The 23723-nt window shown below is 40.1% G+C and overlaps 1 protein-coding gene across 2 annotated transcripts; it reads left to right on the plus strand.

Moving 5' to 3' along the window:
- The first annotated feature begins 4797 nt into the window (after nt 1-4797).
- On the plus strand, nt 4798-23343 carry preb (prolactin regulatory element binding). 2 transcript variants are annotated; one of them, XM_072395034.1, is made up of 10 exons: nt 4798-4964; nt 9888-10055; nt 10985-11180; nt 12409-12659; nt 13196-13276; nt 13381-13508; nt 13626-13799; nt 21811-21883; nt 21967-22126; nt 22211-23343. In XM_072395034.1, exons 2-10 carry the CDS (start codon nt 9921-9923, stop codon nt 22303-22305), a joined length of 1293 nt encoding a protein of 430 aa, XP_072251135.1. In that variant the 5' UTR covers nt 4798-4964; nt 9888-9920; the 3' UTR covers nt 22306-23343. The 2 variants fall into 2 exon arrangements, with proteins under 2 accessions (XP_072251135.1, XP_072251136.1); XM_072395035.1 differs by lacking the exon at nt 22211-23343 and having other exon boundaries at nt 21942-22001.
- The last annotated feature ends 380 nt before the right edge of the window (nt 23344-23723 follow it).

Below are 23723 nucleotides of genomic sequence, written 5' to 3' on the forward strand. Positions count from 1 at the left end.
TTTTGAACTCTTTGCCGTGTCCAAATCAGTGGCTAATTCATTGGGCTCTGATGTTGCAGTCCTACAGTCGGGACATTCGTCACATCAAGGGTGGAGACAACGTAGTGGTGGACATGTTGTCACGGGCTCCTTGCTAGTAATATTGTATTAGTCTTTAAAATCTTCAAATTAATCTTGTGTTAATTTGACCTTGCTGTGTCCCATCTTCCTTTTGCTCTTGTGCTCTCCTCTTAGATTTAGCTTCAGGAAAGGACTACCAGTTGCTGAGTATGAAGTGGGGAACAGTGGGACTGAAGGAGTGCATACGCGGTTGTGTTTTTTTTAGGTAGGTATGCAGCGGTCCCTCTAGGACCCTGACTTTATGGGATGGGGGGGACCCAAAGCATCAAAAACCCCTGACTGTGTCCGAAATCACTCCCTAACCACTATATAGTGACCACGCCATTTTGTAGTCCTGTCCGAATGTTTAGGGATTTTTGATGCTCACTATATAGTGCACTCAATGTATCCCACAATTCACTGCGAAATGTAGTGAGCATCTGATGGTCACTAACCGGAGCAAGATATCCCATAATGCATTGCCAAAAATTCTCTGGGCTGCACGTAAGGGATGGCAGACGGACATTAAATTAGTATTCAAACTTTAGTAATACAGATGGTTGCAGCTTTATCTAGACAATTTACATAGATCGTTTAATAAGTAAAGCTTAAATTGCCATTTATTAATGATGGCTAGTACAGTGTGTGACTAAAAGCTGAGTGAATCTGACCATTGTGACTGCTCAGACACAACTGTATTAATCAGTTTGTCCAATATTGTGAGACAGGAAATAAAGGAGCTTCAAGGTTCAGGAAGTTTCGCCAGTAGGGGTTATAGTTTGGAGGGTAATTTATTGTTCAGAGAATTTTAGAAAATGATATTACTCTAATTAAAAAGGCAGTAAAAAGTAGGCTGACACTCACAATTTGACGACGTCTTGCTTGTCTTACAAGAGCAGCACGTCTTCTCCTTTCACTCTCTCTCACAGTTCTAATTCTCCTCCGTATCATCATTAATTGAATTATCGTTAAAAGAAACACGGCCAGATTGATAGAAGACGCATTTCGATAGAGCTACCTGAGTTTTCTAGATAACGGTAAGTTGTTTTTTTTCCCCGGTGAATTGCTCATAGTCAGCCATTGAATGACAGACAAATTCATGAGTTGTGGAGCAGTACAACAATCATGAAGCCACTTTATTCCATTGTTTATTTTATTACAAATTTTAAAACAAGGCAATTTAAATGGCTTCCTATATTCATTGAAAAAAAGTGTAAAACGAACAGTATGTAATTAAACATTCCAGGAGGTTAAACTATAACTTGCTGTTACTAAAGAGTCAAGAGAATAAAATATGAAAATATGCTTGAATAGAAAACAAAATCCAAAAATAAAAACTACATGACAGTAATCAAAAGCCTCTAATTTAACAAAAATGCAGTAGTAAAAGACAAGATTGTGTGAGATAATGTTAATGTGGTACGTTTTAATTGTGCCACAGCTATGACGTAATTACCGGCGCCAAGAATAGTGTCGACAGATTTTTCTGTTGAGCTCACTAAATAGTGCACTACATTTATTTCCCTATATAGGGAGTAGGGAATGAGTGAGTGATTTCGGACACAGCTCCTAAACATTCAGACACCACTACAAAATGGCATGGTCACTATATAGTGATTGGGGAGTGATTTCGGACACAGCCTATGAACAGTCTGCTCTGATGAAGCGCCTAAGCATTTTTTTCTGCTTTCCGGTTGGCGGATCAATAGCAGCTTGGTGTCCCTGCTTCGACCACATCTCTGCAAATCTGCGGGCCGGGAAGGAGGCAACATCTGGTGCATTTACAGAGATGAAAAGCAGATTGTCCAGTGTGGATGCATTCATTCTGTTTCTGCCATCTGTAAGAATGTGGTTCATGGCACTGAAACCTCTGAACTCGTCTTCATTTGATTTAAGCTTTTGTTTTGGCGCGAATGACGTAGAAAGGAAGTTGGACTTGTGAAACCTAAGAAAATCCGGTTGGTTTTCAAAATAAAACTACTTTCTGCGAACGCGACCATAGACATATATACACAGACGCCTCGTTGAGCAGGTTGGTCCGTTGCTGCGATATGTCAGCGCGTCCGCCATATTGGATGTGGCAGATCTGCCCCATAAACTAATAAAAGGAAATGGGCTTCTACAAAGTGCTTTAAGTTAATGCCTCCTATTCACCCATCCACACAGACACACTAATATATTTGGGAAACATATAGGTACCAAAAACAACGTATGTAGCTTTTAAAGTGATTAGGATATAGGTAAGCACCAAACCAACGTATATATTTTTCTAATGGTTTTATGTGTGCTTACATCTACTAATGTGTGTAACACTGTTACTGTGGTGATAAATATTGAAATATTAATATTTAACATTTAAATCTATGTCTCTGAATAAAGAGCACTAACATTTACATTTAACTGATTTTGATTCATCGTTTTTTATAGTCACATTGATTTACATACACACATATACATATACATACATATATCTACACGGAGGGGGGGGGGGGGCACTGACGAACAGATATCATCTTAATATGGCTAAACTTTGTTTCAGATGATTGCCTGGAAGAGGAGAGATTCTAAAGCCTGGAATAAATAAAACTGCACTCAGGTTGAACCCGAGGATCGGACCGTACAGTGAGCACAGAAATCATGAGCTTGTGCCTCAAATCGCCACCGATTTACTGGTACAGTGGGAATTGGAAGCCCATCCTTCAAAGTACTGTTCAGTTTGAAGTTAAGGTTGATTTGCTTGGTTGCCCTTTTGGTAGCTTGAGAGGTTCCGATCTGCTTGTACACCTGTTGCTACAGGTCTGAAGATCCACCGCATTTCCTCATCGACCGCATCATTGCTTTCTCTCAGCTCTTTATCTTTGGGAAACCTACATAGTTTGAGAAAAGTTAGCAAAGCAACTAACAACAATCAGAGTAGTTACTTCAGGCCAATTTAGTTAAATAGGAAAGACTTATTGGTTGATTGGAGGCTGGTTTCACCGTGGGCCTTCGCAGTATTATGCGCGGGACTTCTTACTATTAGCCACAAAGTCGGCAAATTCTGTTCATAAAATGATGTTCTGATGGCCAAATACAATCAAAAGATCATTTTGTACCCACCGAGGATAAAAATAATTCAGTAGAGGGTAGGATGTGTAAAGCGGGGTGGGGAGGGATTGGGGGGGGTTACTAGTGATGTGTCGGTCGCGAACGATTCGTTCGATATTAACTAATCTTTTATATGACTCGGGAGTAACAAGTAGTCTCAGTGAGTGATTCGTTCGTTTTCACGCAGTACTCTCCCTCCCCATATGACAGGTGGCTGCTGCATAAACTCAGTCAGCACGACAGGAAACAGAAATTATTAATTTATTTCCATGCAGTACCCTCTCTCACCACATGGCAGGCGGCAGCTGCATAAGCTCAGTCAGCAGGACAGGAAACAGTTTTGATTCGTTCACGAGTCAACTCCTCGGGTTATGGCTCCTCGTACAGGAAACAGTTTTGATTCGTTCACAACTCAACTGCTGGCGGCTGGCGGCTAAAAACACTGTGAGATTGGGATGTAGCCTAGGGACAGGATGTCAATAAATGATGTGGAAAGGAAGCTCAAAGAAGGTCTTTACAGCACAAAGCAAGGCAAGTGTGATATTTGGAGAAGTTTCTCAATTGTCCGTAAATCTCTTTATTAATAGCCTATAAAATGACGTGTTTTCACCTGCGGGAGAAGACACAAAATCAATGCATTTCTATTATTGTGCAGGCATAAATTCTCAAAGTTTTGCGGCTGCGGCCGGGAGTGTAACACACACTTTGCGGTGGTAATGGTCAGAAATTCAGCGGGAGCGGGGTGAAGAAAAGAGTCCCACACAGGGCTCTACTGTGGACTGAGAAACGAAGGAGGAAATGAATGATGTCTGTTTTGTGATGTTCATTCATTTGTCATGAAATCATAATTAATTAGTGGTCTTCGGTTTTGTAGATATGTATAGTGTTGTTGTGTATATAATGCCTGAAGTGTGTAAATAGATAAATGATAATGTAATAATGTGAATAGATACTTTTGAAAATTATATCAACATGTTGATTTTATGTTATACTCTACCATAAAATAATATACTACTAATACTACTACTACTAATAATAATAATAAGACACAATTAATGCACTATGTAACATTTTAGGGAACTTATTGTTACTTTTTTTCTCACTTAATTGTGTTACTAATTGTCAAAATCAATGTGAGTTTTACATTCACTTGTTCTCTACCAGCTGTCACGTCACAGGGCTGAACGGGTCGTTCTCGTTCGTTAATTTGTCACGTGACAGCTACTGAGTCAGTGTCGGGCTTTAAACAACAATGGCAGGGAGGATACAGACACAAGTCACCTTATTGTGTATTTGCTTTCCCAGGTTTTTACATGGTATGAATTGTTTGTGGCATTTTGTGTTTTGTATTTTGTCAGCTCAGCTGAAGCAAACTATGTTGCGTTCAGTGTTAAGTGTTTAGAACCGTGGCCATTTTGTGCAACGCCCACAGTAGGGCTACAGCGCCACCTGCTGGAAAAATGAACGAAATGATTCGTTCAAAGATTCGTTCAATTTACTGTTCGAGAGTAAAAGATCCGATTCAGCCAAAAGACTCAAAGTTCCCAACACTAGGGGTTACCGGAAATGAGCAGCGAAGAAGGGAAGGGACGTCAGAACGCAGTGAGTGACGCTTTACGTTGCTGACGTGTTGGTAGGGAGGTCCTGTTAGGATTATTTTAGCATAGCCGTTCCTTAATGTTATCATTTGTCATTGATAGCTCAGCATGAAATCATCAAATTTAGTGACGAGCTCTCTGATAAACTGCAACATAAGGTAAACTGGACAAACTGCACAGGTAAGAGACTTCAAATACAACCTCCAGCAATCAAGGACTTCGCATTGCTCATCATAGCAATTGCAGCAGCATGAACCTGACATTTAAGCTATAGTTGTCAGCTGTAATATTAACTTAGTTTGAGGTAAACGTGTTCTTGTGTTGCTTCAGAAACATTTCGAATTGTCAGTAATAGCGATGATAATGGAAACTGTTCCACCGCTGTTGTGGGGTTTATTCCGGAGCCTCGGCGCTCGTAGACGTTGTAATTAGAACATAGAACCATTTCCTGCATTGTCTGCACAGACAACCATCAGGAACGGTGTCCTCTGGTTAGGTTGAAGCTCGTGCTAAAGCACCGGTAGAATGGAAAGTAATTTCATTCATATGCTAGCTGGCTCGTGCTTCTTTGTCACATTATCATTACACAGTCATGCCAGTGACCCGCACAGCATCTGTTTGATCCCAATAGTTAAATGATTGTCAGGGACAGTGGATTACATTTTTTCAATTAAGGATAGGTTGACCTTTTTTGCTCAATACAAAGATTTGCCTCCTCTGCTTGAACCAGTGCATCTGACAGAGCAGTATGCTCCAACTTTGACCTGTTCAAATCTTTTGAGGGAATACTAAGAGCTTGAATAAGTGCAACTGGACTTCTTCTTGGATCTTGAAGACGTTTCACCTCTGATCATAAAGTTTTCTTCAGTTTTAAACTAGATGGAGGCGAGTATCGGCTTATAAGCAGAGACAGTCACCCTTGTCATTGAACCCCTTGACCAATGTGCATGTTGTTGGAGTCATTATCACCTCTGAATTGTCTACCTGTCTGAAGGGGCAATTGGTCAGAGGATCCAAGGTGTGAATGGTTGTGAAACTGCCTGGGGAGGAGAGACGATCCTGCATTGTAGGTGCTGGGAAGGTGATACCTGAGACCACATCCTCTGTTCAAAGATGTTTTTCCAGTTTGACATTGATGGCTCTCTTGACTCGTCTCTGAAACCATCTGTCTTCTCTGTCCAGAATGTGGATATTACTGTCCTCAGGGTGTCCCTTTGCCTTCAGATGTAGGTGCACTGCTGAGTCTGGACCTGAAGAGGTGGCTCTCCTATGTGGTGCCATGCGCTTGTGGAGCTGCTGTTTGGTCTCTCCTATAGAGGTCTGCACAGTCCTCTCTGCACTGCATACACGACGCCACTCATTTTGTGTTTGGGTGTTTTATCTTTTGGGTGAAGCAGTCTCTGTCTGAGGGGTTCTTGGGTGAAGCAGTGCACTGGAATGTCATGTTTGGAGAAGATCCTTCTAAGTTTCTCTCACCCTCCTGCCACACATGGACATCTGTTCTTCGTCTCTTCTCTAACAGTGTGGTTTGGTCCATTTGTCTTTGCTCATTTGACAAAGTCCATTTAGGGTATCCACAGGTCTAAAGAGCTTTCTTAGAGTGCTGATGTCCCCTCAGCCGTCATAGGTGCAATCACAGCTTGGTGATGTAGTGTTCTGATGACAGACAGTTTGTGTTCTAGTGGATGATGTGAGTCGAAAAGCCGGTACTGGTCAGTATGTGTGGGTTTCCTGTAAACCTCAGTGTTGAGACTTCCATCCTCTTCAATGTGCACAGCACAGCCCATAAAAGGCTACTGTGGTCTTTTGCATCCTCTCTTGTGAACTTGATGTTGCTGCCTTCCGTGAAAGCCTTCACTTCTTGAGTTTTGATCTTTGATTAGTGGCTTGGTGCTGTTCCTTTGTATGAGCTCAGTGCTTTGCGTTCCACTTCCTCCATATAAAGGTTAGCCACAATGGGGGACACTGGAGATCCCATGGCACAGTTGTGCTTCTGTCTGTAGAAGTAGTCATTATACTTGAAGTAAGTAGTGGAGAGGCAAAGGTTCAACAGGACACAGATCTGATCAGGAGTGAAGCTGGTTCTGTTGTTCAGTTAGTCATCTTCTGTAGCCGTTTCCTGACAGTGTCCACTGCTGCTGAAACTGGTATGCAGATTAAAAAGTGAGGTCACACCAAAGGACACAATGGTTTCACTTGGTAACAGTTTCAGATGTTGGATCTTCTTCACAAAGTATGTGGAGTTCTGTATATGATGCAGTGTTTCCTACCAGGGGGGTTGATAATAGATCAGAGTGGGACTCCCTTCTTGTGTATCTTGGGAAGTCAGTAGATGAATGGTGTGGCGTCCCCAGGGTAAAGTCTATGGTAGAAAGAGCGGTTAATAATTTTGTCTTTTTCCCGGTCTTGTATGTCTTGAATGTAATCTGTGACTTTCTTCTCAGAGTTGTTTGTGGGGTCCCTCTTCGGTGCTCGTAGATGATGCAATCACTCAGCAGTGTTGCTATTTTTCTGTGGTAGTCGGCTGTGTTCAGAATCACTATCTTCCCTCGTCTGCTAGCAAAATGTTGACGTTTTGAGCGTGCCTGAGGCAACTGTAGAGAGAAACGACTCCCTTTTAACTGGAAGAAACCTCTGACAGAACCAGGAAGATCCGCCATCCGCCTCCACCAGCTGGGGTTTGAGAAGACAGGAAAGAGGGGACAACAAACACCATAACACCATTCAAAGGATAGTTGCTGAGACAGGGAAACACACGTTAATAACCACAATAATGTCACATTTACATACGTACATATCATTTGAGAAATTAAACAGGGGGAAAAAAGAGGAAATTGAGGAAAGATGTGACATAAGAGGCCTTCCAGCAGACTGGGCCTATAGCAGAATTTTGGATTTCGTACCAGCTGGAGGCTTTTCAGAGAATACGTGGGACAGCCCAATAATAAGGAATTACAGTAGTCCAATCTTGAAGTAACAAATGCATGAACTAGTTTCTCTGCATCACCCTGAGACAGGATGTTCCTGATTTTAACAATATTACGAAGGTGAAAGAAGGAAGTCCTAGAAACCAGTTTTATATGTGCGTCAAATGATAAATTCTGGTCAAAAATAACTCCAAGGTTCCTCACTGTAGAACTAGAAGCCAAGGAAATACCCTCTAGAGTAACTATATAGCAAGACAGTTTAGAAGAAACCAGAAAAATCGGTCCAAGCACAGAACCCTGAGGAACTCCATGACTTACTCTGGTGTGTGAGGAAGATTCTTCATTTACAAGAACAAACTGGAATCTATCAGATAAATATGACTTAAACCAGCCTAATGCAGTTCCTTTAATCCCAATAACATGTTCAAGTCTCTGTAACAGAATGCTGTGATCGATCGTATCAAATGCAGCACTGAGATCCAACAGGACAAGCACAGAAACAAGTCCGCTATCAGAGGCTAAGAGGAGATCATTGGTAACTTTCACCAGTGCTGTTTCTGTGCTATGATGCACTCTGAATCCTGACTGAAACTCTTCAAACAGATTATTTCTATGGAAATGATCACAAAGTTGAGCTGCAACTATTTTTTCAAGAACTTTAGACAAAAAAGGGAGATTGGATATAGGTCGATAATTAGCCAACACTTCTGAATCAAGAGTAGGTTTTTTAAGTAAAGGTTTAATTACAGCAACCTTAAAAGTCTGAGGTACATATCCTATCAACAAAGACCAATTGATCAGATCCAATATGGAAGTGTCAATTAAGGGGAAAACCTCCTTGAACAGTCTGGTTGGGATTGGGTCTAACATACAAGTTGATGGTTTAGAAGAGACTATTGCTGTTGTTAGCTCAGAAAGATCAACTGGGCAGAAGCTGTCTAAATACAATTCAGGTTCTAAAGATACTTCTAAAGCTGCTCTACTTGATGATACATCAGTGATAATAGTGGGAAGGATTCCATCAATCTTCTCTCTGATAGAAACAATTTTATTGATGAAGAATCTCATGAAATCATCACTGCTGAGAGTTAAAGGAATACATGGCTCAACAGAGCTCGGACTCTTTGTCAGCCTGGCAACAGCGCTGAAAAGAAACCTGGGATTGTTCTTATTCTCTTCTATCAATGATGAATGATAAGCAGTTCTAGCTTTACGAAGGGCTTTCTTACACGTTATTAAACTATCTTTCCAGACTAATTGAGACTCTTCTAAATTGGAGGAACGCCACTGTCTCTCCAGCTTTCTTGCAGTCTGCTTTAAAGCAGACCCGGCTGCTCAGGTTCTGCTAAGGACAGCTCACTGGGTTAGCTAAGCTAGGTGGCTCCGCACTGGCTAAAGGGGCCTGGCTCACTATCGGGTGGTTTTCAACAGTGCAGAGCCGAGCTTCCACTTCAGATAACCTCGCCTCCAAAACTACAAAAAGACTACATTTGTTACATGTACCATTACCACTGAAGGAGGGAGTAGCTAAACATCTGACACACGGAGCAGGTGAAAGCAGGAGATAGAGGAAGAGAACTGGTAGCCATGCTAAGCTAGAGAACCAGACACACCGCTAAAAAGTGAAAATAAACGCCAAAGATCTGTAGGAGTGAGCGTTAGAATAGAACAAGTATGAGATAGAGTTAACTATGCAAAACTGTGTAACTTATAACAAGAAATTAAGTGATTTATAATAGTCCAAGAGGAGCAAGAATCTCCACAGAACACAAACAAGGTAACGGGAAGTGATGCAATACGTCTTCCTGCAAAGCGTCAGAGCATAACATTGTTCACATAAAAGTCTTCTAAGTATAATTTTGTAAAGACTAGATCTTTAACCAGAGGTGATTTACTTTTATAGTCAACTACTCAGCAGATTTTTATTGACCAAATATTGAAAAGTTAGTGTCTTTGGGAATTCTTTGTTTACTGTCATGTGACATGTGTGTTATCTGTTCCCCAGACGAGTCTGTCTACTCTAGTCTGTCAGTAGTCTTTCCACAGCAGTAACAAGAACTATTTCTGCAAAATTTGCAACAACAACATTTGAGATATTTTATGTTGAAATTTGGTTCAAATAGAGAGATATAGAGCAGAGCAAGCCTCAGATACTCTAACCGTCTATTATTCACAGGTGTGGTTGAATACAGAAGTCTTATGAGGAACAATGGGAAAGAGTAAGGTGCCAGATCTGTACAGAGCCCCCTTTCCGTTGTACACCATTAAAGTGGATCCTTCTACAGGGGTGATAATCACAGCAGGCGGAGGCGGTGCCTCAAAGACAGGAATAAGGAATGCTGTGGTAAGTACTGAAGATCAAGTCCCATGGCATGTTTTTCCAGGTTGTTTTGGTTTATCTGCCATGTTAAAATTAGGCATTATCACCTTAAACATAAACCAAAGCTCAGAAAAGAGGTCTATATCTATATATATATATATGTTTCAGCATTTTTATTCAGTAGGAACACATTTTAAAGTGAGAGGTAGGATTTCCTTTTATGGTATATTTCTTTGTGCTTTGATTTATTTATTTATTTATTTTTTTCACAAAAGCAATGGAAAAGTGGAAGTTATTGCACCGTGAAGAACAAGTGATCTGCTGGTACTTTTCTAAAAAAATGTGTTTGCTTTGGAGCTGTCTTCAGGAAAATATTTTTGGCTATGAGGGCAAGTTGACCCTTTAAGCTTCCTGAAAGACCCAGCAGTCTTAAATCTGTGGATGCGGTTTGTTTTTACTGTCCAGTTGGGAAAAGGTTTGGATTTGTTTGCTACACTTCACGGACACAGTTTGCAGTTACTCCAAAATGCCTGCAACACATTGGAACTTCAGAAAACACTTGCACATAAACAAAATAGTAGAAATAGAAGGAAACAGCTTTACTAATTTGTCAAGATGATCCATATTTGTTTAAATTATGTTTGAAATTGAATTTTTTCTTTCTTTTTGCTGTCCCAAAATGACTCCATGATAGGGTTAGGGTAATAAGGCCTCTCTGTTAGGATACATTGTTGCAAGAGTTATTATTGTCACTAAAGATAATTCTTCAAAGCTCTGGCTGTATGTTTGGGCCTTTTGTCTTGCGGCTGAAATTAATTTCATAGTATTCTATTATCCATTCAAAGCTATATTTACAAAATCTTTGTTACATGGTTGAATTGAGGGTTAATGGCTGGTATTGTAAGAATGTAAATCAGTTTCAACAGCAGCAGACTTAAAGCTATGTGTTTCAGCACTTCCTGGATCTGCAGCTGGATGGAGAACACCGCTACAGCACCAGTCTCCTTCACTCTCATGATACAGATACGCGTGCTACTATGAACATGGCTGTGGGTAATGGTGTGATTGCTGCAGGACAGGACGGGACCTGCTGCCTCATGACTTTTAAGCTCTGCAAAAAGAAAGGAGGAAAGGTTGCTCATAAAGATGGTGAGGCTAATTGCTACAATCTGAATCTTATTTGATATTACGTCTTGCCTTAGAAATAATTTCAAAAACCTTCAGATTAATTCAGATCAGTTTATTTCTATAGGACCACTTCACAACATTAGTCATGTCAAGGCAATATGCAAAGAAAGAGTCAGCTTTAATCATACAGTTTTAAGTATGAAAAGTTGCAGAGCTAAGGAAAGCAACCGATCACATTGACTCTTTAGTTTGATTCCTTAGCATGCATGTTGTAATGAGTGACAACGGAGAGAAGGAGGTCCCTTCACTCCTCCTCAGGAAGAGAGGCCACACGCCTCAACTGTTTGGGGGGATGATAGAAGAGGATCAAGACACAAACATAAAATTAAGATACAGAACTATTTAGCATACAAAGTGAAGTCGCATCATGCAGGAAACCCCGTTGGATTGTAAAAACAAATGGTTTGAAAAAGAAATAGCCCACAGGGTGTAAGTACAGATTACTGGCATTGTGGTTAGCTTGTGTTTTGTATTTGTCTATAGATCCACACTGCTGTGTGGATGTCATTGTTTCCCCTTTATTTGAGAAGAAAGAACGTAAAACTCAGTTTGTCAAAATGACTTGTTTGTGTGTACTAGGCCTTAGAAACCTTTGAAACAGTAAGTAAGCTGTAGTCTGAGAACAAAGTGCTCTGTTGGGAAAATGAAACTATGAGATCTTTATTATACAGTGGAGATTGATTTATAAAGGGCCCAATGCTTATTTATATGGGTTTTCTGGTTTATTTGCAGTGTTACGATATGTTATCACTATAAACCTCTCCCAAAGAATGAAAAAAAGAAGTATATTAATTATTTTTTATTCCCCAATTTAATTAATTTGTTACCTAGTTGTCACATAGATACATATTTGACCCCATGTTTCTAGGAGTTACCATCATGAGCAGAGTGAGCAGTCTGCAAGCTCTGCATGTCCTGCGTTTTTTAATTTAGAAATATTTCAAAGCCATCTTATGTGAGGGACTGAAGTTGTGTTGGGTTGTTAACAACCACAGGGAATGCTCCAAGCAGCAGAATCTCAATGATGGTTTCAAATATGTGGGTGGGTGACTGTCTGTCTGTATTCTTTCCACACTTAAAGCCAGTATAGACGCTTATAGATAACAATATCCATTCTGTTTGAAAGTTTCCACAATACCCATTACTTTTGGTCTTTCTCAAGTAAAGATGGGTTTCATGTATGCCACAGAGACCATTATGCAGCAAGGTAATGCCAGGCGACGAGCTGGGAAAGGAGACAAAGATAAACTGGATGGGACTGCTGCATCTGGAGATATGTCGGATACCAAGGAGGAGACGACTCACATCAAAGTGACTGGTTTGGCTGAACTGCAGTCGGACCTTAACCCACAGGACCCACTGCAGAAAGTTGTCAGATTCAGTCCTGACATGAATCTTTTGCTGACAGGAGGCACTGACGGACACATCAGAGTCTGGGAGGTAAACGCTGTAGAGTTGTTAATATATCAATATCACCACATGAGTCATGTTTCAGTGTTGTGTCCGACTGAACAAATGTCTTTTTGCACATATACGGGTTACCTGGGAGGGAGGTAAACCCTGTATTTTCCTCCTTCAGTCTTCCCTCGCTCAATTTTCTTACGCAGAATTTTGTTTTCTATTTGATCATTTAAAGTTAATCCTAGAATTGATTTATTTATATATTCATGTCTGTGTTTGTTGGTTTTATTAAGTAATTTGTTTTAGGTCTGGGCTGGATTTAAACTCTATCAAGCTTATTAAAGTGCACTTTACACACCAAATTCACTGAAAAGTTATGGGGATTAAAGTAAATGTAAATGGTTGTGATGTTTATGTTTTGTGGTTCAGCAAATCTGGATATTATATTAGAATACAATTTTATTCTGCAAAATTTGTTTATTTGCACTCAAAACTGTGACAGTGCAGGAGCACCTCATGAACTTTGTGTTTGGTGTGTTAATGGTTTTGACTCGGCTCGTATGTTTCTTTTCTAGTTTCCGTCCCTGAGGAAGAAGTTTGACTTCAAAGCACATGAAGGGGAGATTGAAGACTTTGATATGAGTCCAATGAACAAGGTAAACCACTGACATCTCTTGATGCTGATGTTTAATGAGGGTTTTAAATGATGAAGGTTAAACTGGTTCATCAGTTCTTGCTAGCATCTTGTGTTCTTATGCAGCACCTTGTGACTGTTGGCCGGGATTTTGCCTGCAATGTATGGAGTGGCAACCAGTTGGCAATGGGTCTCAATTGGCATGAAACCATCCCTCAAATAGCTGAAAAGTCTTATCGATACATGGCTTGCAGGTAAAAAAACCAAAACAACAACCCATAACAAATACTTCTGCACCTCGCTTTCCATTCCAAAAAAAAAAATCAAAAGCTCAGTTTATCCTGACATTGTTGTGTTTTTATATATTTCAGGTTTGGAAGAGTAGAGGACCAAAAAAACATACTGAGGCTTTACACAGTGCAGATCCCTCATAAAAGAGCCAGAAAACCCACTCCTTGCTACCTCACAAAGTGGGATGGCAAGAGCTTGCTGCCCATGCTTACATCTCCCTGTGGCTCTGAGGTTATCTCCTGTCTGGCTGTCAGGTAACTGATTTATTATAAACTAGAATAGAATTTTCAACGTTCGAATTTCATTGGAATTTATTCATAACTGCCGTAAATGTTATTTGTATGTTCTTTTATTTAATGTAGTCTTCCTGATACCTGGTATTGTATGACTGAATTACATGAAGTCATTTCATGAAATGTGGGGCAGGTGATAGCTGGCTGTATTGACCACACTAAGCCACAATAGCGTAATGGAAAAATAACATTCTTACTATTGACAGTGTTACTGTGGATTTGATGAAAACAATAAACTTCAAATTGTATTCCTTATTGTAAAAAACAATAATGGCTTAAAAAGTTCTTCTGAAGAAGAAAGGGGTGTCCTTAAAATTTGAAAGGTCACTTTCAATTCTATTTACTTATCAAGTAGGCCTGAAAAAAGTTTCAAACAGCTGCAGTAATGTTAACTTAGCAACGCAATCAAAAGCTCAGTATTTTTTTTAAATTGTATTTCCTGTATCCAAGAGTTGCTTGTTGACAAATAAGTCACACATGTTTACTTGATTTGATTTTTTGAAAATTTTTATTAGCTTGTTATAATTTTCATCAACACATTTCAGAACAGTGACAGGACCATCTTCACTACCTTTAAAAACACGTTGTAAGCCTTTAGGAAGTTAGGAGACAATCTACTATAGCTGTGAAAGGAAAAAATGTTTTCTCATAATCAGGTATTTTTTTGTTTGTTTGTTTTTGAGTGACAGCTCTTAACTGCTGATATGCAAGATTAGCACCTGGCCTCTCACTATGGAATCATGTTATTGAATGACATGCAGGATGTGATTCGGCATTTTTTTTCTGTGATTAACAAGACCTTCCCTGACCAGGATGTCATCTGGATTATGGCATATGATGCTCCAAAACCAATGAATATTATTTAGCATAAATGGTTCCTTCACAGATTAGCAACGTAAACATGCAATGTACATGAAGACCTCTCCATACCATCAAAGAATGAAGTATGTTCTAGAAAACACTGCACCTAAGTTGGTAATAAGTTGCAGTAGCATTGATAGTTTTATGTGTATTTTTATGATATATACAAAGCTCTTTCTTTTACTTCTTCTTCTCCTTCAAAAGTTTTTTTTCTTTCTTCTGTGCTGGTTTGAAAGTTGTGCTGCTTGAGTGGATTTTCTCTATATTTGACACTCTTTAACATCTGTTTTGATGAGTTGCCGTGACAACTCAAGAGCTGTTTACCAACGAAAGTAGCTCTTTGAGCTTTCCAAATGTTAACTAAAGCCCAAATAAAGACTCCAAATCCCCCATATGTTTTTTAAAGGGATACTCGTGTATTTTTAAACCTAGACCTTATTTCTGGCATGAAATACGTTTATCTACTCACCAAGAACAGTGGCGAAAGTCGGCGTCCTTCAGAAGCTATTTAGATGACTCGTGATTGGCATAGATCCATATAACGGAGTGAACGGGGCTTAGACGATGCAGCCTCTAAATAAGGCATTATCTGTCTTTATTTCACCAATACTTTAAGAAGAATGAATGAATGAACGTGTGCTATAGCTCTGTTAGCTCATAGCTGCTGTTATGTGGCTACTTGCAGCTATAGGAGAGCTAACGGAGGGATTTCTACACAGGCACTCTACTGGGCCCACTTCATCCACACGCCTCGCCGGGAGCAGTTTATTTATTCCTTTCTCTGTGACAGTCGGCTAACTTCACACAGAGTTTACTACTGATAGTTTTGTGCAACATGGCAGGATATTTATCAGATTTTGACAATGTGAACGACGACTTTGAGTGAGATGGACGTTCTTGCCGGAGTGAAGGAGCTGTGCTGCAGCCATGTGTGTCGATGAAGTGGTCCCAGTAGAGGTGTTTGTAGAAATCCCTCCGTTAGCTCTCCTATAGCCGCAAGTAGCCACTGCCTGGATGACAGGCAGGAGCTAGATGAACAAACAGGTGGATGAGGGACAGACCAGCTCTGTGTTATTCTGGTAGCGTTGTATATATTACCAGGTGTCCCTGTACTCACAGACCTTCACGTTATCAACTCAGTTGTTGCCAGGCTACAAACATCCCAACACATTCATGGCGATTTTGAAAGAGTTTATCCAAGTTCCAACCTTTCAACAGTTTGTCAACTGCTCCACCAGAGAAATTAAAAAGTTGTCTTTATTCTATGCAAATGTAGAAGATGAATACAGGTCCTCTGTCCTGACTCCATTAGGAAAATGAGAGCACTGTCTGGTTCTCCTCACATCCAACTATACACCCATTGTTAAATGACTACCTGTTACAGTACAGACTTTGGAAAAAAATGGTCTCAAGAGGCTGAAAATGAACTGCAAGGATTCTTTTGAGTCCATGGACTGCATTCTGTAAGCCTCATGGAGATTATATCAGTGCCATGACTGTGTGTGACAGAAAACAATAACTTCTGTGTGGAGAGTATTATTCCCAGAAAAGTGGTGAGGTACTTCCCTAATAACAAACCTTGGATCACTAGTGACTTGAAAAAGCCTGAACAAGCTGAAGATGTATTTCAATAGATTCAGCTCAGATCAGCGCTCAGCATGCTCTCCCCTGCCTCCAGCAACACAGACCTCACACCCTACCTGTACCCACAACCTACTTGTCACACCTCTATAGTCTCATTTACATCTCTCCCACATCAGGATACAATGAGACCTCCGCTGCCTCACCCTCCAGTCTGTGTGTCTCCAGAAATCAGGTGAAAAGGCTGCTGGAGAGACTGAACCTACATGGTGTCAGCCCCTGGGTCCTGAAGGCTTGTGCAGAACAGCTGTTGGATTCAACGGCACCTTTTCACCTTAGTCTGACCCAAGAGAAAATTGCAGTGCTATGAAAACCTGGTTGCCTTGTTCCAGTACCAAAAGAAATCTCATACATCTACCCTAAATGACCACAGAGCAGTTGCCTTAACACCCCACATCATGAAAGTCCTGGAGAGACTATTATTTGCTCACCGAAGAAGGCAAGTGAACACTTTTCTGGACCAACTACAGTTTGCTTATCATCTTGGGGTTGGTGTTGAAGATGCTGTCCTCTACCTGCTTCAGTAAGCCCACTCTGATCTAGAAAAATGATGATCCATGATCTCATGACGGATCGTGTTCTTTCAATTTTTTTCCAGTACTTTTATTACAAATCAGCCTGCAGTATTATGAAATATGCTCCAGAAAATACAATTTTATGCCTCTACAACCACCTGGATTATTGAATACTAGACAAACACACCACAGCATGTGAGACTGAAGGTTTGTATTTGTGGGAAGGTGGTCAGCAGCACAGGAGCACAATAAGGGACTGTTCACTCTGTGCAGCTCAGACTTCCAGTACAACTCAGAGTACTGTATTCTCCGAAAATACTTAGACGAGTTTGCAGTTGTTGGTTGTATCAGTGATGGGGACAGGAGGCTAAATTCAGGGAACTGGTCAATCACTTTGTGGCATGTTGTGTGAATAATCACCCCATCTTGAACACGAATAAAAGAGATGATTGCCTTAAAACTGTCTCCATCCTGGGCAAAGAAGATTCAAGGAGTTTTATTTGTCATTTCAGCACATGTCAACATGAGATGGAATGAACAGGGGACTCATTTGGCTTAGAATGCAGCCATTTTATCTGCAGACCTGAAGACGGGTGCTGTTCGACCCTCAAGTGCCAGATTGAGTTCATTGAGCAGTTTGAATATGTCCCACAAGTTTTGCGACCTATTCTGTCCCACTGAAATGTGCTGCCATTGGTGAATCTTTTTCTAAAAGAAATCTCTGCAGTGGGTCTCATAACTCTGGCCAGCAATCTTCCTTTTGAGAGCCATCTCACTTCTGTGTATAGGTTCACTTTTCCTTATATGTAATTATTCATAGACTTGAATAGTTCTGCAGCTTTGGTGTTTGTTGACAACAATAATGCACATCATATATCCTCACGTGTATCCTAAAAAATAGTTGGCAACAAAATAGTTGGCAACATTGGTAGACTCGTCCACCTGGATTGCATACCAGAGTGGCTCAGTAATACTCTAACAATTGTGCCTTTATGTCCTCTGTTATTTCATCAGTTCAAAAAAGATTCCAAAAGATGAATCTATACTACTACTTTTTTTTTTCTTCACTGCAGCTTCTCCTAAAAGTTCACAGCAAATATATTTGCAATGGGCAGGATCAGCTCTTCACCAATAATGGAGAGCTTCGAAGTTTTAGCAATGCGGATGGCCTCTAAGAATGACTCTCAATGCAGACACATTCAATGAAGTGGTGGCCCTCAATAATTGCTTCTGTTCTTCATGTTTTTTTCTTTAAAAAAACCCTGCAAAGGTTAGTCTTTAAATGTAGTGTGTCTGCTCTCTATGTGGCAAGTTGGTCGCCACATATACAGAGCAGGCTTGGAGAATGTGAATAACCTGTTGTGATGAACCCTTATTTTGAGTAAGACTCTTGGTATTTTCTTTTAAATGCAGCTTTCTTTTTGTGGGCAGTCTTGGGATCTTCTGCTATCTCATTATTACCATCCTTTCAAAGAAACTCTCCAGCGATGTTTGTTTTTTACTCACTTTTGCTAGGTTGGGCTTGGTGCATAAGAAAAAACACAAATGCATCAAGTGCGGTGTAAAAAGCATGGACAGAAGTGGTCCTTTTACAGAAATAAAAATGCTCCTCAGAGTCATTTAATTCAAATAGAAATAATTTTTAAAGAAAAGTTTTTGAATTTCTTTCTTTCTTTTGGTCCAGTACTGGTCGGTGGTCCAGGGGTTTGGGACCGCTGCTTTAGTGTCTAAACCAAAATGTTGCATATTTTCTGCAGGTCTGTGGTGGAGCCTGCAGTCTGCTTTGCATCTGTTGGGCCAGCAACATGAAAGCATGTGACTCGTAGAAACTTAACAAACTAATTCAGAAGGCTGGCTCTATGCTGGAGACCTGATGCTGCAAAAGTTAATCAACTTTAAAAACAACACTGCACAGATCTTTCCTACCGCTGCCCTCTCCATCACATAGTAAACTCACCTGGTCCCGTGTGCAGTGATCTACAGGCTACCCAAATATGATAAGGACTTCTTAAATGACTTTTCTGATCTCTTTACTGGAGTGATCACTAAATATGATCAGATCTTAATTGTTGGGGACTTTAATATCCATGTGTGCTGTCGTGATAAGCCACTGGCTTCTTAAATAAATTGTTATTCTTCTTAATATTAAATACTTCTTAAATCTTATTGATTCTTTTAGTCTTGTGCAGTCTGTGGCTGAACACCTGAACATGGACACAGTTCACGCATTTATGATGCAGTGTTCTCTGAGCACATGTTTTTAATAATAACTTCCTCAATTTTTTTTATTCTGAAGAGTTGACGTCACAGTTTCTATCAACCTGTGTCTTATCTTGTGACATGGTGGCTCCTTTAAAAACCAAGCGTCCCAAAGTGACACGTCAGCCCTGGCTGAATGACGTCACCCGTTCTGTCAGACGTCCCTGCAGGAGAGCTGAGCACAGCTTTAGGTGTCCTGTGACATGTTGAAAGACAGTTGGTGTCATTATCAGATTACTAAAGCTGAAAAGCATAAATATTTTTCCAGCCTCACCTGAAATCTGTGAGAATTTTCTCCATTTCGTTGTTGACGAAGTTTTCTTAACTAGATCCCTAATTTTCGCTCCATATGACCCGTCCATTTCAGTTTTTTGCTCTGCTGCCTTTAACCATTTTGAGCCCGTGTCTCTCACGGTTTTGAAGGACTTTATCAATCAGTTGAAACCTTTTGGTTCCCCCAGTGATCCTATGCCCCCTTGTGTTTCCTCCCTTCTGTCCTGGCTATTGTTAATAGTAGTGTTGCCACAGATGTGGTCCCTAGGGTTTTTAAGCAAGACTTTTTTTAAGACTTTTTTTTGTTGTTTTTTTTGTTTTTTTCCCCACAGTAAAATACATTTTCTAGACAGAAATGGTATTCCTGAGGTGTTTCAGTCTGGTTTTAAAAACACATCATTGCACAGAATCTGCTATTTTAAGGGTCTTTAATGCCATTTTTAGCTACTGATGCTGGTAATTATGTTGTCCATGTGCTTTTAGACCTGACTGCTGCCTTTGACACAGTGGATCATGGCATTCTAATTTCTCATCTTGAGCTCTGTGTCGATATTAAATGTGCAGCCTTGGAGTGGTTTTGGTCTTTCTGGCTGACAGAAGTTTTTGTGTGAGCATAAATTATTTTGTGTCGTCTCCAGTGTCTCTTGGCTGTGGGGTGCCTCAGGGACTCTTGGACCCTTCCTTTTTTCACTGTACTTGCTGCCCTTGGGTTCCAATTTGAAAGAAAAATTTCATTTAATTTAATTTCATTGTTATGCTGACGATTGTTAAATTTACACTCATCTGAGAAAATATGATGTTGGAATGCTTCAATGACATCAAAGCTTGGATTTGACCTGGTTTTAATGATAAAAAGACTGAGGTCCTATTATTCCGCCCAAGTGGTTCTTGTGACACCCATCATGTGGACCATGGCGCTTTGACTCCATATTTGAAACCCACTGCCACCACCCTGGGGATGAAAATAGACCTTAAGTTTGACCCACAGATCAGCTCTGTAATTTAAAAAAAAAAAAACAAAAAAAAAAAACAACAGCTTTTTCCAATAGCAACAAATTTCCAAAAAAAAAAGTCAATTTTGTCCAGGCAGGACTTTGAAAAGATAATACACGCCTTCAGTACCACTCGTCTTTATTATTGTATTGCGCTGTGTTTCGGGGTCAGCCAGGCTTCCCTCGCTCACCTTCATCTTGTCCAAAATGCAGCTGCTCGTCTTTTAACCCAATCTCACAGGCAAGAACATATCACTCCTGTTATGGCTGCCCCTCATTGGCTCCTTGTGTGCTACAGAATTGATTTTAAAATTCTTAAATTTGTTTTTAAATGTCTTAATGGTCTTGCTCCACCCTATCTCTCAGACTTGCGTCACTCGTACTCTCCTTCAGTCTCAGGTCAGGTGATCAGCTGCTCTGCTGCTCTTGGCTGTTCCAAAGACGAAGCTGAAACTCAGAGGGGCTCGGGCGTTTGCAGTTACGACCCCAAAATTGTGGAATGGATTGCCTCTGCATGTTTGGCAGGCTCCTTCACTGTCTTCTTTTAAATCCTATTTAAAGACTCCTCTTCTCCCTGGCGTTCAACACAGAGCTGTTGTTTTTTTTTTTTCTACCAGTGTTTTGTGTCCCTTTAACTGATATATTATTTTTTCTCTTAATGTACAGCACTGTGGTCAACCATTACTGTTTTTAAATGTGCTTTATGAATAAATCTGGATTAGTTTAGACAGAACAGTGATATTGGAGCTGTTGTGATGATTTTGTGAGCTGATCTTCGACTTAGTATTACCAGTTGTGCAACATCCATCCATCCATTTTCTATACCGTCTAATCCGTCAGTCGGGTCGCGGGGGGGCTGGAGCCTATGCCATCGGGCGAGAGGCAGGGTACACCCTGGACAGGTCGCCAGTCCATCTCAGGGCCACATAGAGACGAACAACCACACACGTTCACACTCACTCCTAAGGACAATTTAGAGTCACCGATTAACCTAACATGCATGTTTTTGGATGGTGGGATTAAGCCCGAGTACCCGGAGAGAACCCACGTATACACGGGGAGAACATGCAAACTCCACACAGAAAAGCCCCAGGTGGGGATCGAATCTGGAACCCACTCGCTGTGAGGCGGCGGTGCTAACCAGTTGTTTTTCCACTTTATGCAGGATTTTGTTGTATGTTTGATCAACATGTGAAAACAGGTGTGGATTAAATGTTTGATTATGATGCATTGGTAATAAAATCTTCAATCTATCATTTCATCTCACTAGACAAGTAAAAAAACAACGCTCTTTGTGTAAGGATGGTTCATCTGCTCTCATTGGATTTGTGCATAATTGATTTTTTTTTTTTTCTGGAAAAGCCATTAAGACTCTTTAGGATAGAGCTATGTTATGTCTTGCTGGTATTAAATTTAACTTCTCTTTAACAGTGACTCTGGGACGTTTCTTGGCCTTGGGACTGTGACTGGATCAGTAGCAATCTATATTGCTTTCTCCCTACAGGTACTAAAAGCATCATACTAATTGGTATATAAATCAACCTGGAAACTTGTGTAAGCAGATTTGCTGCTAATATTTGTGTGCAGAAGCTGTATTATGTTCAGGAGTCCCATGGAATTGTTGTGACAGATCTGGCCTTCCTGCCTGACTCCCTGAAAGGCAAAAATGTCAAAGGGAATAACGAAACTGCAATGTTGAGTGTAGCTGTGGACAGTCGATGTCAAGTGCACAGTATTACCAGCCGAAGTAAGTAGGGCGTCATCTTTCAGTTTTCTGTCAATGATTATATTTCAGAACATCAGACTGACTTGTCGTTTGTGTTTACTGTAGGATACTTCCCTTTGTGGCTGGTGCTGTTCTTCTGTGGCCTTATGGTGGTGGGAGTGGTCCTCCTTCTGCAGTCCCTCTTTCCAGGATTTATATAAATAAGGCATATTGTCCCTGGTCAAGTTGATGGAGCTTAGGCACATCTTCATGTTTGTCAGCATCTATAGTGCTCAGTCCCCACTGCTGCATGACAACAAGACCCAGTGAACCAAACCAGGAGGCTGTGGGATTTTATTTGCTAATTATTCTTAATCTGTTTTGGTTAATAACTGATTAAGGGAAGGGTTCTGGGTTTTATTTTGGGGGATTTGTAAATGATGGAATGATTTTTTTTTTTTTTTTAACGCATACACTGATTTTGAATAACTGCTTTATTGTGTTTAAAGTTTACTTTTGAGGGGAAATCAGACATCCAGTGACATTTGTCATTGGATGTCTGATTTCATAGAGTAATTGCTTTAAATTTGCTTTAACAGAATTCTCCGTTCATGGAGGATTTAATGACTTAAAAAAAACTGTACTAGCTCAAGCAATGAATTTGTGTACAAAAATGTGATTATAGATTCTAAAATGATACCACATTACTGTACCTTTGTTGAAAGGATAGAGGAAATTAAACCTTGGATAGGTAGACGAGCAGTTTTGGTGTCCTAATATCTCAAAGGTCTCTTGTAATACCATTTCTTAAACCTGCAATAATTATTTTTTCTCTTTTTACCATTAGAAAGCAGTGAAAGATGTTCTGGACACAGTATTGCCAAGTTACATTTGAGAGGTGTTTATGTTGTCCACCTGATATGGAACTCAAAAGTGTTCATGATAAAAGACTTCATAAATGGACAATTACGTGGAAATGTACTGAAATGTAATTAATAGGAGATAGTGGGGAAAAGTATCAAAGTTGTCTAAAGTCTGCTTTTATTTCACAATATCACATAAGAATACTGCAAGTTAAAGCGTCCTGTAATTCAGGTCAATTTGTTTATATAGCCTATGTTAACATGTGTCATCTCAAGGCATTTTAAACTCAAACAGATTGATCTGGGTCAGGGGATGTCAGGGGATAAGCAGTAAAATGTATTTTCATCAAACCCATGACAAATTCTGAGAATAAATTGCCTGTTTAAAAAAACAAATTTAGCAGTTTGTTTTGTTTTGCAAATAATATATTTATGTTCTCAAAGATATATATTTTTTTACACATCTCTTTATTATTTTTTTCGTTCACATACAACAGAGAGAATCTAACCTTCTCAAGTTTGATATGAGTGAGGACCTCTCTAAGCCAGCTATTGTGTGAAGGTGAAAGAACTTCCATTTAAACAAAATAAGGCACCTGGCCAATAGAATGGTAAAGGCCAGTACCCAGCGTTTCGATGCAGGGAGATTAGGTGTCCTAAGTGGAGGAGAACCAAATAGGGCCGTTCAGGGTTAAGATCCACTTCAAGCTCTGTTGCAAGTGTATCAAAAATTTGGCACCAGAAGCTGGTGAGGTTCAAACAGGACCAAAACATAT

Source organism: Leuresthes tenuis, unplaced genomic scaffold (assembly GCF_036924035.1).
Source record: "Leuresthes tenuis unplaced genomic scaffold, fLeuTen1.0.hap1 SCAF_10, whole genome shotgun sequence".
Lineage (NCBI taxonomy): Eukaryota > Metazoa > Chordata > Actinopteri > Atheriniformes > Atherinopsidae > Leuresthes > Leuresthes tenuis.